At 38.7% G+C, this 17,630-nt stretch overlaps 1 protein-coding gene across 1 annotated transcript in view; it reads left to right on the top strand.

Moving 5' to 3' along the window:
* The window catches only part of CERS6 (ceramide synthase 6), a 99,049-nt gene that overhangs the window by 26,466 nt on the left and 54,953 nt on the right, over positions 1–17,630 (top strand). The window contains exons 2-3 of the mRNA XM_036386701.2: positions 7,300–7,405; positions 9,880–10,010. Coding sequence (XP_036242594.1) covers positions 7,300–7,405; positions 9,880–10,010 — 237 coding nt within the window. The remainder of the gene's footprint in view (positions 1–7,299; positions 7,406–9,879; positions 10,011–17,630) is intronic.

The raw sequence follows: 17,630 nt of genomic DNA, 5'->3' as shown, positions 1-17,630 counted from the left end.
TTCTCCCTGATCTGTGCTTGGAAAGTTACAGAGTGACTAAACTTTATTTTTAGAGATTACAAAGAAAGAAAGCATTAGACAGCTGGCTGCAAAAATATTTATTTGTGACCTTTGTCTGCATTTGTGCAGTGCTTGTTGCTATTCTGGAGCGTGTAGTTTCCCTTGATTTCACTCTTAGAGTTTAAGGAGAAACTGAAATGCTTAAAACTTAACGCATACATATATTTTAAAAAAATTGCTTCTATATTTGGAAAAAAGGACTATTTCTGTTTGTAAAGTGCTGGCCTTATTTGTTTCCCATTTTTGTAGTAACATATGGACTGGAAAAGCAACTGGAGCACTGCTGGTAGAGGCTGGGCTGGAGTAGTCCCATAGTGGTGGCAGAATACCTCCTGCATGAGTCAGTCCCATTATGAACTAACCTGCAGAAAGGATGAAGTAGATTTTCCAACTCTGTAGGGCACAAAGGATTAGCACTATGTGTGAATAGGGGCTGGAATTGGGTCAGTGATCAGTGGGGTCTGGCCTGCAGCTTGTGATGGGAGCTAGCAGGTATGCAAAGGTAGCTCAAGCCAAATGTTACTGGTCATGGTTTTTGTTACTGGATCAAAATCTTCAGAAAATGGGAGTATTTTTAACTTTGCACCATGAGGAAATGTGTCCTTGAGATGTGTATTTTCAGTCAAAAAGGCAGGAAAATATAAATGTGAGAAATCCATTGCGAAGATGAAACAGTTTGACAGTGATTGAAAGAAAGGTATGGGTCAGTCATATCAGTTGTGTTTCTTAAGAGTAACTCTGTTAGGACAAAGCATTTCCTAATATTGCTGTTGAGTGATAAGGATAATTTGTTTTATTTACTTAAAATTATGTGGTTTTGCTCTGTACTAACCAGTAAGTCTGAAAGCTGAAATACAGATACCAAATCTGTTTTTTTACACAGCTACCTTAGCTTTTGTTTTTTTGTAAACACATGTGGATTGCACCATATAGTTTTTATTTTGTATAATTTAATGTGAGGTATGGGATAATGATGCTGATGTGGGAATTACAGCTAATGCATGGAGAGGAGAGGAGAGCATTGAACATCTCAGATGAAAGGCAGGTACCTATGTGTGCTTTTCTGAAGTCATTGCAGCAGGGTTTGGAATAGATCCCCCGGAAGGCTTGGCTCTGTGCTGTCCTTTACACTGCCCTCTGAGATGCTGCTGGGGATGCTCTGTGGGAGAAGGCTCCTGCTGACACACAGAGTTGTGTGCTTGGCCTTTTGCTTGGGCAGACAGGTTCTTTCCTTTGAAAAGGTTCCATTGTGGGAGTTCTGACCCATTTCTCAGCACATCCAAAAAATGTCAGTGAAGTTAACTTTCCTGTATACATACATTTTGGATGAGATTACCTCCATGAAGAGCCCTGCCTGTGCTTCAGACATTGTGTCATATTGGATCTTCTGTAACATAAATTATTGTGAAACATAAAGCCAAAACCGCTGCTGGGATAGGTATGCTGAAGTGACAACCCTGTTTATCTACTGATTTTGTTCTAGAGCTATTGAGATTTTTCTGGATTTTGTAGGGTGTTTTGTTTGTTTTATTTTAATTATTGCTAATACAAGTAACTTCTGAGTTAAGTAGGCCAGCTATACCAAAATAACAAATTCAGTAATAGTTTTTGAGTGTTGTGGCAGTAAATCGGTTGAGCATCTGCTCAGAAACAAGCCTCTTCTGCTTTTACTGATCCTTTGAGCAAATTTAGATTGTTTCTGTTTAAAAGCAGCAAGCAATGTCCAACAAGTGCAACAATTGTAATCATAAATCCCTGGAATAATCTGTGTTTAGTGAGCATAAAGTAGATGAGCTGGGAAAATTTGCTCTGCATTACTCTTTCAAAAAAGGAGCCAGACTCCTCTAAACAGATCTGTGTACATCTTTAGCACAGAGAGAATTTTTGCTGGTTTAACTACCTGCCCTGATGTCTTTTAAGTGTACTGATAGGAAACTGAGATTTTATGGACATATTTGATTGGCAAGGAATAGTTTGCTTGGTTTTTTTAGGAGCTCACAGCTGGCTTGTGTTAGCAACATGAGCAGACTTTTATGCAAGCATCATTTGAACTATGCCAATGTCTGAGAGTTTTTACCTGTTTCACAGAGATACTGAATGTATGTAATCAGAGCCTACCACTTATCTAGAGTGTGGTATCCCTGGAGATCCTCTAGTTATACTTGGGGTGACTCAGAGATGTGCTGCACACCTTAACATTCACCACAGTTTTTTCTAATTACTGTACATAGATGCATCCTCAGCACAGAAAGAGGAGACTCATCCTCTCATCGTGCATTGACAAGTAACTAACTCAAATATTATTGTGGACATGAAAGGCTAAAAAGCCCCTGCATATTCTCAGGGTACATGGGGGTGTCATAGCTTAGGTCCTGCCTGTTTGCTTCATGATATTTTTCATCTGTTGGCAGAGGTCATGTAGGAGCAGTCTCCAGGGTGATTTTGTGCAGATCCTTTGTGCCATGCTGAGGTATCTTATCAGAAAATAGATTGTTAGTTAGGGGATGGATGGTATGTAATAACAGGCCATTAGTCATGTCTCTTGGTCCATAATGTGACCTACTTTTGATAAAAATGAATGACAAAAGTGACTGATTTAAGCTGTGATTAACCAAGATATTTTAGGAAAGTGTGAAATATGCACTGGCTTAGCTTTTCTCACTTGCACTAATGAAAATTCCTGAGTGGGCTTCTGTATTGAAGTTGGCCACAAAATAAAGTTACTTAAGTGAGGGAAGAAACTTTGTGTACTTAAAATACTGATAGGAAAAAAAAAGGCTTACTAATGTGTGGGATGATGTGTACCTAAAAGATAACAATGACAATATCATCATCAACAACAACAACAACAACAATAATAATAATAATAATAATAATAATAATAATAATAATAATAATAGTCTAAACTTACTTTGCCAGTTATTGCTGGGTTTGAGACCTGGTAGGACTCTTGCAGATCCTTCCCTCTGATGATGGCTTATTTTAGACGTGCCAGTTTTAAGTGCAGAAGTATAAAACACCCTTTTTCCTCTGTATCAACCACCCTTGTTTTGATTTTGGTTCTGTTGAATGGGTAATCTTATCCTTTCGCAGAAATAATTGGTTAACATTTATCACTTACCTAACACTGTCAATTATTTTTAGACTAGTGTTTCTCAAATTGATAGTTTAGAAGAAGCATTATTTTCTTTTCATACATTAAAAAGAGTGTGAGTTACATGAATCTAATATTCATTAGCTCTGTTAGCTTAATTTTTGGGTTTTTGTTGGCTTTTCTGGGTTTTGTGGCCCTCTTTGGAAAGCCTTGTTAGTTCTTGCAGACCTTTAAGTCTGTTTAAAAAATCCTGAACCTGTAATCCCTATTTACCTGCTGTGGGCTCTGCTGTGGTTTAAATATGTACAGAGCTGCTGAGAAACTGAGAGACATGGATTTGCTAAAGGGCAGCTACTCTGGTCAGCTGGGAAATGGCAGATGACCTGCTGGTGTGAAAAGACTACATTCACATCCTATCAGAGGGCCTACAGGCACATTCCCAGTGCCCCAGATACAGACTAAAGAGTTCTGTATCTGTGTCTGGCCACATTCAGGGCAAAGATGACATGTTACAAGTAGACCTGTTTGATTTATAGTAAGGAAAGTTAAAGCCTTGGGCTTGGGCTTTGGCCTGGGGGGGGGGTTTAAATGTGGCTTCTGTCTGTGAATGAGGAACCTGCCTTTAAAAAGGGTACTGAATTTTGATTTTAATTCCCTTGTTTGTGTTAGTCTTTCCTTTCTAGATCCAGAATAGATGGGGCTATAGTCAGCAAAATGTGTTTGTCCTTAAATTTCTGTGTAATTGAATACCAGCTTTCAATTCAGCTGTACTGAAATCCATTGAAAAGGAGACATTAGTGTGGTGTTGGTTCAGATTTCCATGTTTTAAAGAGAAAAGCTGGCAATATACTCAATTCCGCTCTCCTTACTCTTTCACAATAGTTGCTCCCTCTTAATTGCAGTACCTTATGCAATAAATGGTCCCATGGGATTCACTAAGACTGTTTAGGGAATTGAATACCACAGTGTTAGCAGAAATGGAAAAAATTAACAGTGCTTTTAAGAAGTACAGCATTTGGCAAAACACTCAGTTTGTACATGTATCAAACATTAATTCTGTTTTTCTACTTATTAATCAATTTATTACAGAGGAATATCATGTTAATTAAGCTTTTTATGGCACTTGTGAAATTTAGGACCCTGTTAAATGAATTGTACTTTAAATGACTTTGAACTCTACTACTGTAGCCTTGAAAAACGTTTTTTATACTCTGAAGTATATCTTGATTTGGTTGGGTTTCTCTTTGGAAAAAAAGAATCTCACATTTTACAAGTTCTGCCAAAAGCAGTCACATGGACAAAGCTTGGCTCATGCATACTTGAATTAGTGCTCAAACCTGCTCAGTATTGCAGGTGTCTAAAATGTTTCAGTTAAAACTGCTTTTTCTTGAGTGTCCTGGTGGGACCTTTGTGGGTTTTTTGTAGCTTTGCCTGTCCCTTTATCACTGACATAGTTGGCCAAAATAATACTGGGTCTTGCAGCTGTGTACTGTGGACAAGCTCTGCTTTAAGTCACATGCCCATTCCTCCCAGGCACGTGACAAACATAAGCAACAAAGGAAAAGCTCATGTTTGTGTTTAGAAAATGTGTTTTGTTTTAGGTAATGGGTATAACATCTATATTATAATTTTAAGGTTAAAAAAAACCCACTGGGTCTGTGCTTTGTCCTGGATTTACCTAGGCTATTCATTAACATCACATGTAATTTTAAGAATATAATTTAAGCAAACCCAGCTGGTTGGCTTAGATTTAAATTAATATCAGCTCAGCATGAAACATGTTGGAATTATGTCTTGTTGAATTTTTTTCTAACTGGGACTTTTTATCTGCTTTTTTCCTTTTAAATTAGCATGTTTAGGGAACTGCCTTTCAATTGGAGTTATATCGTGGCTATCACATTCCTTCACTCAGGAGAAGGAGAAAAGCAAAACAGAAGTTGCAAGATGTATTTTATTAAAAGAATAGCGAACAAATAAAACAACAGAAAAACCCCCAAGCAAACAAATAAAACCCCCAAAACCCTCCAAATAAACAAAAAAATCCTAAATCATGTCTCATTTCAGAGGAGACTGACTTAAGAAGTGCACAGAAAAATCCATCTGAAACAATTTTTATTTTGATTTTTGTGTTTATTTAATGACTGTTTCTTGATCTTGCTGTTGATGGTGGAGGCTGAGCTTGGTTTCCTCTGTGAATGCATAAAGCTGCTGCAGTTGTCTTCTGTTTCTTTTATTTGTTTTTGCTCTGCCTACAGCATTCCCCTGTCCCTCTACTTTTAAATGTTTCCTCTAATGGCTTCATAAAATTAGCTTTAATAGTGATTGACATCACCTTTATTGTCTCTAAGGATTGACTCTTGTCTAGCTCTGTGGCTTACTCCTCAGGAAAATGTTTTTATTGTCTTATTATTAAAGACTTGAATTTCCGGCTGTTTTACAGCTTTTTGATACAAAATAAGGACATAGATGCTAATATTCTGAGCCCTATTGTTACATTATGAAGTGTTTTAGAATTCTTTAGTAAAGTAAACTTCTGAAATCAAATTGCATTGGCTTCTTCAGCTATCTTTTTGGTTATCAGCTAGCAGCAAATACCAGCACTGCTTTGGTTATGTTTTGAACTTAAGAATGCAATTCTCACTTCTTTTGTCAGCTTATACTTTAACATACAAGTTTCCAATGTGGCTTGATTAAACTGTATTTACATCTAACATGTGCAGAGCTTACATGCTTCTTTTTCATGAGTAGAAGACTGGATTGCCTTCTTGAGCTTAGTAGTGAAACTGGATTCATCAAAGCTCTGAACTCTAAAGCAGGGAATTTACACCTGATGCAATGCCTTTAATTTGGTTGATGCTATAGAGGTAGCATGATGGTTACAATCTGCAATCAATTTAGGTTGCCACCAAAGTTTTACAGAGTATAAGGGTTTTTTTTTTCTCCTGTAACACGCTAGGAGCAAATAGTGAGATCACCAATAACATTGCATGTGTTTTTGAATATTTGTCCTCTCAGTCAATCACCAATTCAGGCTACAGAATTGTCTTTCGTATGGATTTGTGTCAATGTATCAAGAATTTTTCTCCAGGAAAACAAGGTGGTCTGGCATCACCCATCTTTGTTTACCAAATGCTAGTGCTGTAACCCATATCACATTGATTAGGACTTAATTCCCTTTAATCAGCAGTGCTGTCTTAAACATGGCAGAAACAGCAGTTGTAGCTCATAGCAGGGCTTAAAATGGGGCTTGCGTGTGCATAAGAATTCCGGGATTTTTTGTAGCTTGTGGTCATTCAGCTGGATAAATGTGGAACCACTTAAGTACCAAGTGCTGTTTTGGTCCTTGTTGGCAAATGAAGTTTAGGGAAAGAGAAGCTGTTTAAGTGAAGTAATGAGTTATATAGCTCAAAGATAGCAGAGGTTCATAGTGTTCAGATATGAATGGGATTCCTATACAATGCTTTTAGCTTTCATGGGAATTCCAGATTTAGACTCGTAGTTACAAATAATTTAATTTTTTGTGAGTAGAGTGGTGGTCTTTGACTATATGCAAACTACACAATTCAGCTCTAAAATGTCTCAGAGAACTTATGGATTGGTGTTAGGATTTTGGACAGCCTCATACTTCAGCAGAAGAGTATTGCTTGTGTCTCTGTACCATGAAAATTTTATGCTTTTTGGAAATTGTATTGACTGGGCAGCTTAAATGCTTCCTGCCTTTCAGGATTCAGAAATTCCATTGTGCCAGAGGAGTCCTGAGGTGGTAGCTACTTTGGAAACTGATTTTTAAAAAGGCTGTGTTTGGAGGATAATATTATATGCTCCTCAAACTGCCCTGCTCTTCTCTTTAGTTGGTGCTTCTCTAGGTGGCATTCCTCTCATGCTTTTGTTCTAATCTCTTTCTTCACAACATGAAAGAAAATCCTCTGTTTCATGTGTTCTAGGAGTTCTTTTCATCTTTCAAAGTGATGTTCCTTACTTTGTGATGTAATTGCCTACATGAGCTTGTTTTTGAGCTGTAAAACTAGGTATTGTTTTTGTTGGCAGGGTTATAATGTTTGCCATTTACCACATGCCATTGATTGGTAACAGTAATGAAGTAAAAAACTGAATGTTTTCTTCTCTCATTTTTCTGTTTCTCACAGGTTCATTGCTAAACCATGTGCCTTAGGCCTTAAAGTCCAAGCCAATGGACCACAGAAAGCTCAACCTAATGCTATCTTGGAGAAGGTTTTCACAGCTATTACAAAGGTAGTGTGTCTGACTCAAATATTTACCTTGTGAAGTGGGATGTGGCACTGTGAACTATGTCTGAACAAAGCAAGGCTAACAGATAAATGCAGTGGGCATTTTTGCATCTCATATCACAAATTCAGATATTGGGGATGTCATTAATGCCAGCTTGAGTGGTTGTGTATCCCTTTATGATGTCTCCTGTAAGTTTTCAATAAAAAATTGTCACAGAAACACTTTGTAGATGCCATATGACCACCTACATTTTTTTGATTCTTATCTGTTTTTGCTTCTTATCTATTTTGTATCAATTTTGCAAAATTGTTGGGGTTTTTAGAAAAAAAGGGTTCGTTGTAAGCCAGTAATATTGATACTGAGTTTTCCATGAAACTTCAAAGCTACTCCTTCTAGGGAAAGGCCTGTTTTGCTGGTGTCCCAGCTAAAGGAGAACAACTAGAAAAGTGGGGAGAAACTGACTTAAAAATGTTTTATTTACAGCTTGCATATCTTTCTTGAACAAGATTTCCCCCCACAACTTACATAACTGTCTCTACATCTCACACCATATGACATCTCAACCTGTTTGTTGTTCTGTCCGTGCTTTTCAGGCATCCCAAATTTTTCTGCAGGAGCTTTCCATTCCCACCTTGGCTCCAGACTGCAGCTGGGCAGCAGTGTAAACAGAGAGTATTAAAGTCATAGAGGATAAAACTGGGTTCAGTGTTACAGACAGTGAAATAGACTGTGGATCTGTCTTGCTTGTGTGTCCTACACTACCCAGAGATCACCATGGCACTTGCTGTGACTTTGTCCTGTTTTCAGGGAGGGAATTGCATGTGCCTTGTTTCTGAAAGCTTCAGGATATGCTCTCACACAGACTAAGCTGAAGGAAGAATGGTTAGGTTTTGTTAGTTGTGGGGTTGTTTATTTGTTTTAATATTTCTCCATAAAATCTGGTAGTCAGACACAGGGCCTGAAATATCTGTGAATGTGAGAGCTCCAAATAAAAGTATCTGCTTTCCTGCAAGAATCTGGTAGCTGCTCTCAGAGAAAGTGTCCAATTTAGCTACCTGCCTTTTCTGAATCCTATACAGCAGTTCTCTCTAGTCAAACTCCCAAGAGCTGCATCAAACATTTCATTTTTCTAAGGTTACAGAAATTGCTTTTCTTAACCTTCTATTGAAAAACTAGTAGATACTTTGGTTGACTAAAAAACTTTGTTGAGATGGATGCCAAATCCATCCAACTTCAACCTTCTCTTGTCTCATCCTTTAATTTCCTTCTCTTTCCTGTGTTTTCTTGGAGGCTGATAGACAAAACTTCAGCCTAACAGAAATTTGTTCGTTTGTGTCTTGCAACAATTAAAAATTTAAGGCTCTTTGTTGTAAGAGCTCTTGTACTTCATTCAATATATGTAACTGGTTTGCAGAAATAAAGCTAAAGTTCCAGAAAACAGATTGTGCATTTTTCTGTTTATTTAAAAAGTGATGTGATCAGGAGAAATATATAAGTAGTACATATGCCTCACTGTACATGTAGAATTGCTCTATGATTGGAGATTCGTCCTGCTCTTCAAATTAAAGACAAACTAATTTTCTTTTGCCTTACCTCTGCACTGGTTTGCACCCACGCTAATGATGTGAGACTTCTACATTTTCTGCTTTGGAGAATATTCGTGTGTATTTAGTTTTACAGAAAACAATTCCAGAAAATGTCTCCCTGTTGTCAAGGTGATTTGCCTTTTGAAGTTGCCACTTTGTTTAGCGACCTCATTTTTTAACATTATTGTGCAGAAACATGGAATTTATCTTTTTTGCGTGTCAGTCAAACCATCTTCCCTAGTGTAACAGTCGATAGGACAAAGATCCTGATGTAGGAGAGTGGAACAGGTATTAGGACAAAGAGCCTGATGTAGGAGAGTGGAACAGGTATTAGGACAAAGATCCTGATGTAGGAGAGTGGAACAGATACTAGGACAAAGATCCTGATGTAGGAGAGTGGAACAGATACTAGGACAAAGATCCTGATGTAGGAGAGTGGAACAGATACTAGGACAAAGATCCTGATGAAGGAGAGTGGAACAGATACTAGGACAAAGATCCTGATGAAGGAGAGTGGAACAGGTATTAGTGTGTGGCAGGCAGTAGAGTGTTTGTAAGAGCCACTGCTCCAGAAATGCATGGCCTTTTTTGGCTGCTAAACTTCACTTCCAAGTTTCAAGTAAGTTTCAATCCCATTGTCCCTTAAAAGTTTTTTATCAGTAATGGACCGGCATGTCATATTACAGCATCTGTCCTTCTAGATTAATTGTCATTGTAAATGTATTCTTACGGGAATCTGCCAATAGAGATTTCTGTGAATGTATTTCTGTGTATCCATGTGTCTGACAGACAGCCTTGGTAAGAAGGCAAGAGTCAATTTCACTGGTTCTGAATTTAAAGTGTTAATGCAGTTGAGCTAGAGAATAATTTTTGTGCTTCTCTGTTTTGTAGCATCCAGATGAGAAGAGGCTGGAAGGGCTCTCCAAGCAGCTGGACTGGGATGTGCGCAGCATTCAGCGTTGGTTCCGACAAAGGCGCAACCAGGAAAAGCCCAGCACCCTTAGGAAGTTCTGTGAGAGCATGTAAGGATGCATGTTCTCTTCTTGAGTCTTGTTGAGCCTGTGTTCGCATCAGTTTTTCCCTTTGTTTTTCACAGGTACTTTTGCTGACAGTTAGAAAATTATACAAATTGGTAGAATATAACTAATGAGAAAAATAATCTTCATTGTCCTGAAGGAGTCAGATTGTACTTTTCAGGTATTTTCAGTGGTCAAAAGCTTTCAGAAATCATGTTGCTGTGATTCTACACTATCAGGGCACCAGCTAACACCAAATCACCTGATGTTAGTGTGCTGTCCTTACAGCACTACCTTTAGCCATACAAGCTGATGGATGTCTGAAATGGAGGAATAAAGATAAAAGGCAGTTGGGTTGTTAAATAAAAAGAAGACAAAAGATAAATTGTCTAAAGATGATTGCCCTTAGTTAAATCTGTCCATCACAGCGCTAAGTGAGGTACTTCAGAAAGTTTTGACCAAAGAAATCCTTTGGTATGGGATCTGTAGCCTTTTCATAGCTATTGAGTTAATGGGGTGGCTTTTCAGACATGTAGTGACTGTGTGTGACAGGTGCTTTGAAGCTCTGAGCTCCTGAAGTTCATGTTCCCACAGCAGTCATGGGAAGGGGAGAACTCCAGTCTTCAGTAATTCAGGTGCCAGTGGAGGGTTTCGACAGAACAAAGTGTGCCCTTATCTCATAAGCAAGAGCAGAGCTAGCAGAATGACAGTGATCTCTGCCTACACCTTCATCCTGCTGAGCTGCTGTTGTCCCTCCAGAGAAGGCTTCAGTTTTCCTGGGAACAGCACTGATTGACTGTGGCGTGGGAAGAAAAGTGAGAGAACCCACGGCAAATGTGGATCTGCCTAAAAAGAACTCCAACTCTTTTCACATGGAGACGATTTAATTTACTGCTAGACAAAGTGTTCCTTGGGCCCAGAGTGGCTTTTCCATGATGAAAGGGAAGAGGAGCCGTGCCAGAAGGGCTGTAGGCCATTTTTGACTGCCTTATCTTTCTTGCAAATGAATAGCGTCGGCACTATCTAAGGTAGAGTAGCTTCAATGTGACAAAAGCTGAGAGTGAAATTTAATGATAAACACACTTGCCTGAGATGAATGATGCCAAAGATCCAGCTCCAAACACACTATGCCAGTAACTTCATTACTAGATTCTTATTGTCACAGATTTCTCACGTTTTCTAACCCTTCCCTTCTTTTCAAACAATTACAATTCTGATCATGAACAGAGTGCAGAGAAACCCCAAAACCTACACTGCTCGCTGCTTCTTGAGAGGGAAGGGGTGTTTGGTGGGTTTTTTAGTTTTGTTTTGGTTTTGTTTTGTTTGTTTGTTTTTGTAGGTTTTTTGTTGTTTTGTGCTGTGGGTTTGGTTTTTTTTTGTTTTGTTCTGTTTTGTGGTTTGTTTGGTTTGGGTTTTGTTTTTTTTTTTGTTTTTTTGTTTTTTTTTTTTGTGGGGAGTATTTTTTGATGGTTTTGTTGGTTGTTTGAATGGAATAATTCCTTTGCTGCCAGCATTTGTCAGATATTCAGGCCATGGGCAGATGATGGTTATATGAAGGAAAACACAGTAGTAAAATCTCCTGTTTATAGATACTGTTTGTGTCGCAGCATTATAGTGAAAATAAATTACTTTTTCAGGAACCTTTCATAACCAATATTCACAACATAGAGTTTTGTCTGTCAATGTGGAAGAGAAGGTGTAATTTGATTTTTGGAGCCATAGAGACCCTAATGGTGAGACCCTAGTGGTGTTACATACCTGCTTAAGCTTTCAGATGTTATGGTGATAAGTATTTATATGAAATATGAAATAGATAATTTCACTAGGTGGTGATTAATGTACATAATCACCAGGTGGTGATTAATGATCCAGTCAGAAAGTAATAAATGCAGCACTGAGTATTATTTTACTAGCAAGTCAGTCCTCATATCCCAAGGATTAGGTGATTCTGGCATGAAACCTGGAGTTCAAGTCACAGTTTGTAGTCACTAGGAAAGGTATCCACCTAGTATAACCTCAGATTGCAAAGCTCAGGCACTTAGCCCACTCTATTAGTTGCAGAGAATAGTCTGTCCATAGCTTTTCTTTCTATTTTGTGAATTTAGACCATTTGCACTCCTTTCTTCAACTTGAAAGTCCAACATGCGTAAAGGAGGGGAAAAAAGTGGTCAACTAAGTGTACAAAATGAACTTTTCTACTTCCATGTATTTCTGTTGGTATATTATTCTTTTCTCTCTCTCCCTATGGCACAGCCTAAATCAAGAATATTACTTTGCTTATTGCCACACAGAATACAGAATCCAATAATGTCTTTGTTAATGTTGGATGTATCAGAAAGCCAATGCAGGAGTGATTCCCAAACCACTTCCAGTGTCTTCCCAGTTTCAGTGTATTGTTTCTGCTCATACTACCAGTGTGTAGGCATGTCTGGTTTTCTCAAAGGAAGAGAGAGCATTCTGTCCTCTCCCCTTGTTGTCTGGCACAAAGGGAGAGAACCTGTGATGCTGTAAGTTACTAGCCTGGGATTTTGGAATGTCATCAGGCCAATGGCTTGTCTGTCCTACAGCTATATACATTTAAGCAAGCTGTTTATTAGAGATATTTATGTGGTTTCTAAGGAGTGTCTGGAAGAAACATATGGCCAAGAGAGATGTTTTGAGTTTATGCAACATTCTGCATGTGAAAACATGGAAATGTGCAGACTGAAGAGCCAAAGATCTATTTTTTCCTCCCCTTTATTCTCTAGAAGGAGCTTGGATACTAAATTGTCTGTAAGTAGGGTGTCTTTTAGTTTTGATGTAGGGGAGAGAAGAGCCTCTCTCTTGTATCCTAGCTAGATATTCTTTTTCCTAAGGAATTGAAATTTTGTTTATGCACATTTTGTTGTTGCTTTGGAGGAAGATTTTATCTGTCTGTGCCTGTATATATGTGTGTGTGTGTGCACATGTATGTGTATAGATGTAGAGGAGTACCAGTTGGGAGTTTTTTTGCTTGTTATATGCGTTTGTGTGAAAATTCTGTGGGCTGTTTGCAACTTCTTGGACATACTGCTTTTCTCAACTAGCAGAGTAATTCTGTCCTACAAAGTTGTACTGGAAAAATAACTGTGCAAGGGAAAGAAATGAAGACAGCTGTTTGGTTGTTGAAATTCTGAACTGTGCTGATGCACATGATAACAGAATGTGTGAAAGAATTAATCAGTCTGTGCTCTGTGTTGAGCAGTAAAGCATTAGAAAATAAATAGGCTTTTAGCTCTGAGTATTTAATAGCATCAGGCTCTCCTAGGCCAGCTTCTAACACACTTCTGATCTGAGGTAGATGGTACTTTGAGTCCATTTAATTTGATTTGTCAGCTGCTCCAGTGCTAGATGGAATGAAGGACTAACCAGTGTTTCATGACTAGAAAAGCAAAGGGGGGATGAGTCTGTGAAGACCCACAACATGCTCTGCAACAAGTCTGGTAGTTACTCTTCAGTGGCCACAGAACTGCACTATCTCCCTTGTTTTCCTTTGCTGTTTTCCATGGAATGGGAATTGCTGTTACTTGGGCAATCAGATATTTTGTATTGTGTTGATAAGTGGATTATGACATGAGGGGCAAGTAGGCTCAGGTGTTGGCAGAGTCACATTTGTGAGGCAGCTTTTGGATGAAGGATGTAGATGTTCAATGAAATGTGAAGGGAGTTGGAGTCTGTGAAATTGTTCCAGAACAGGGAAGATGTGACTTTGCTGAGTGCAAGAGGTGTTTATTATGGCTTCAGGTGGTAGGGGAGTTGAGAAAGGAGACTCTTAATTGCTAATAAATGGTAACTGAAGTGCAGAGTAACAAAGATGATCTGGCAATTTTTATCTGTACTAAGCATGTAAAATACTGCCTTTTTACAATAGTACTGTAAGAGTTGCATGTAGACTCTGGAGTTAATACATTCAAGGACCTATTACTCTCTTAAAAGAATTATGTCTAGTAACATCACTGAAGAGAGATGTGCTTGAATGCAAGGCCTCTGTAGAAAGTAAAAGTGAATGAGGCATTTATACTGAGACTCATGTCAGGGAAACTAGAGCTATACAAAAAGGCCTGGAGTCATGTTTGACTATGTAAAACCAAGACAGAAATCCTGATCTGTTTTACATCAGGGTAAGATGTTGCTCCACAAGAGTAGCACTCAATAGTTCTGCATGTTACTGATTCCTTTGTCTGCTACTCTCTAAGCCATATATGAAGTCAGTATGGAAAAGTATTGATGGAGCCTTTTATTTTATGTAAATGTATGTTTTTGTATGATGTCATTCAACACTGCTTCACTGATGGCCTCCCTGCCATCAGTGGAGCCTTTTATTTTATGTAAATGTATGTTTTTGTATGATGTCATTCAACACTGGTTCACTGATGGCCTCCCTGCTCAAAGAGAAAGAGAGTTAAGACAGTATTGATTGCCTTGAGTTATGTAATACATAGTAATTTGTAGCTTGAGTCCCTGGACACACAAATAAGTGAATGGCTGGCAAGTTGTCCTAATTTTAAAGTTGTGAGAGCACAGTGCAGCCATGTCAGCAATTTTAATTCTTCTCTAACTCTTGTTCTCTGATAAATCTATGTTAACCATCTTCCATGTACCTCCTCTCCAGTACACAGCTTGCCCAGCACTCACACTTCCAAAGGCAGACTCTGGGCAATCATGCCCGGCTGCTACAGCGTGGTTTGCTGTGGGTTTATGCCTTCAGCTTTGCCTCTTGGAACATCTGTCTTTTTAGGCTGGGCCTCAGGACTTCTCACTGCCCTAACATGGTGTTAGGGAGAAATTACAACATTGGTTAAGTGTCAGGAGTTGCCAACCCTCTTTCCCTGCTATTCTGCTGGAGCAGACAGGCAAAGATGTCCATGCCATGTCCTCAATAATATGCTCACTGTATTTTAAGACTTTATTGCTTTAAGCACTTATTATTTTGCATCTTGTGAAATTCCCTCTTCCCTCAAGTTGAATTATTTAAAATTATGAATTCCCTGCCCTTACTGCCTTCTGTGACACAGTTTTTAACACAATTAATAAATTTAAATTAACTCATGCGCTCATCCTGCAAAGACACCATCACTTAGCATTATCATTGTACATTAAGCAAGGTTATAATTAACTAGATTTCCATTCTCTTGTGGGTTGTATGGGCTCACCATTATCTTATATTGTGGAAATTAAATAATTTCTCCCTAAGTTCTAATTAATGTGAACACAAATCCAAAATTACAGTCACAATATAACAATTTAAGACAACTAAAGGAAAACTGAAAAGACTGCAGTAGCTACTGTTTTCTTGTGTTCTATGCACCTTAAACTGTCTAGTTCTTCATTGTGGCAGAACAAGCTGTCACCTTCAGTCAGCCTCAGCTTTAAATGAAGTTGGCAAACTGGAGATAAGTGCCTTGAAACACTGAAGAGTTAAGTGGCAGTAAGATATTATTTTATACACAGCAATGAATGAATTTTATTTTATACACTGCAAATCCTTACTTCTCTCTTCTCCCTTGTATTTATGTTATTACAATTTTATTTCATATTTGATTGCCTTTCACTTTATAGATCCATGGACTATGCCTCTTCACAGAGACACAGAGTTAAGAGGAGAATTAGCTTTCACATTGTTTAACATTTTTCACTTACATATAACTAGGCATATAACTACACTGTTTTCTGTGTTAGTAAGTTGTCTGCCAATGGCAAGGGGCTTGCAGCTGTCTCTGTGAGAACATGTACGTGATGCTGATGGAGATGAGAAACTTGCTAGTTTGTCTAATGCTTTTGGGGATGATGGTAGGTAATGTAGCTATAGGCACATGGTAACCTAGTGTTTGATACAGCTTCTGTCTTCTGCTTTGGTGTCTCACCATTGACCTGCTGTGGCAGCACACAGAGCCCAGGCTGCACTGGGGACCTTTCTGGTAACTTCATCTCTATGCTCCTGTTTTGCATTATATGTAAACCCATGAACTCATTACATTTTACTGGTACTATCAGTGTGACAGGCCCTTCTGCTTGTATTGACTGGTGACCAGGATTTGCTCATACAGGCATGTTTATTTTTCATTTCCCTGAAGTTCAAGAAACTAGCAGATTTAAAAAGGGTATGTGAGATTTAAATACTTCACTAATTTTTTCAGAAGATTCAAGTAGTGCATCAGCTCATGTAGTCCTGGTTATTGGCAGGGTAAATCTTCTAAGCTCAGGCCCTGAAACAGCCTGAAATTGTGACTATCAGACAGGAAGTATTCAGTATAAGGTGCTGCAGAAAGTGTGCTTTGAAATTCTTGATGCTATCCCTTATGGTTAGTTTTTGAAATACTTTAAGACTAATGAATATGGTTTGGTTAGATGGTGCTTCCTGGTAAATTTGGAGTTCTATCTTCTTTATCTGCTCTGATAAAAGCACTTTTGCAAGAACAATAGTACAAAAATTTCCTGTCCCTCTTTCTTTGTACAGTGCTTGGAATGCTGAGGGAAAATAAATCTTTAAAAATAAAAAATGGACCCAAAAAAAGCCTTCACTGTAATGAGCAACTTGTAGAGGTTTTTTTGAAGTCTTCAATGATCCAACAAGCAATGAATGAGAAACACAGAAAGGGATGGAACATAAATGACAAAGTAAATACATTTCTTTGGCATGTAAAAGGGAAAACAAAATTGACAAGATGAGGTTTGAATACTCTGCTATAAACATTGCTTATCCTCCAATTTTAGCTAGAATAGCCCTGCAACTCCCACTTGGAAGTTGAGGAGGTTTATCTTCTGAAATGGAAATACAGAATGTGAAGACAAAGCAGGCTCTCCCTGGCAGACTGGTCTCTGCCCGTATAGTCAGAGGCTGTGTGGCTGCTGTGCACAGCCTGGGATGTGCTGCCTGGATCGAGCACAGCCGCAGGTTCCTCAGGGAAATGGGGAAGCAGCACTGGCACCCAGCCTGCCTCCACACAGGTCATACCCCTAAGGGTTCAGCATCTGCTTCAGCAGGGCAAAAACCGCTCTGGGGCACACTTAATGCTACAGGAAAGTAACATTCAGCATGGGAACAAAAGAAAACAGGTAATGCAAGTTGGTCTAAGAAGGTGGTTACCTGACACAAAGGTGCCCTATGCATACAAATGTTGGCCATCATTGCTGGACAACATCATTAGGTGAAATTCAAATGCAGTCTGGAAGATCCAAGTTTTCATTCCTCTAGAGCTGTAAAGGAGTGGGACAGTGAGCAGCTGTTGTGTCTGCAGACAGGTGAGTCGTGAGATCATTGTGAGAATGGAGAGGGGAGGTCCCTGTTAGAAAGACTTTGGATTGGTTTCTCTCTCCAAGACTCATCAGCTGTTTGCATTGAGCATCACTGATGAGAAAACAGGTCTGCTGGTCAGACCACAAGGCAGCAACATCTGGTTTTTCTGTGTGTGCTTCCCATGAGCTTTCCAGATAATATCTCTTTGTAGGTCAGGATTTGGCTAGGATCATAGGTCTCTGAGGTCTTATTTTTATTTTATGTAGCCCTCAAAGTACTCAGAAGAGAACAGTTGCATAATCATTGAACAGAAACTATGTAGCCTAGAATGAGTTACCAAAACACCTTTTGTATTATACATATTTTCTGGC

Source organism: Molothrus ater, chromosome 7 (genome assembly GCF_012460135.2).
Source record: "Molothrus ater isolate BHLD 08-10-18 breed brown headed cowbird chromosome 7, BPBGC_Mater_1.1, whole genome shotgun sequence".
Taxonomy (NCBI): Eukaryota; Metazoa; Chordata; class Aves; order Passeriformes; family Icteridae; genus Molothrus; species Molothrus ater.
Note: the sequence above shows the minus strand (reverse complement) of the source record. Positions and strands in the feature narration are given on the sequence as shown.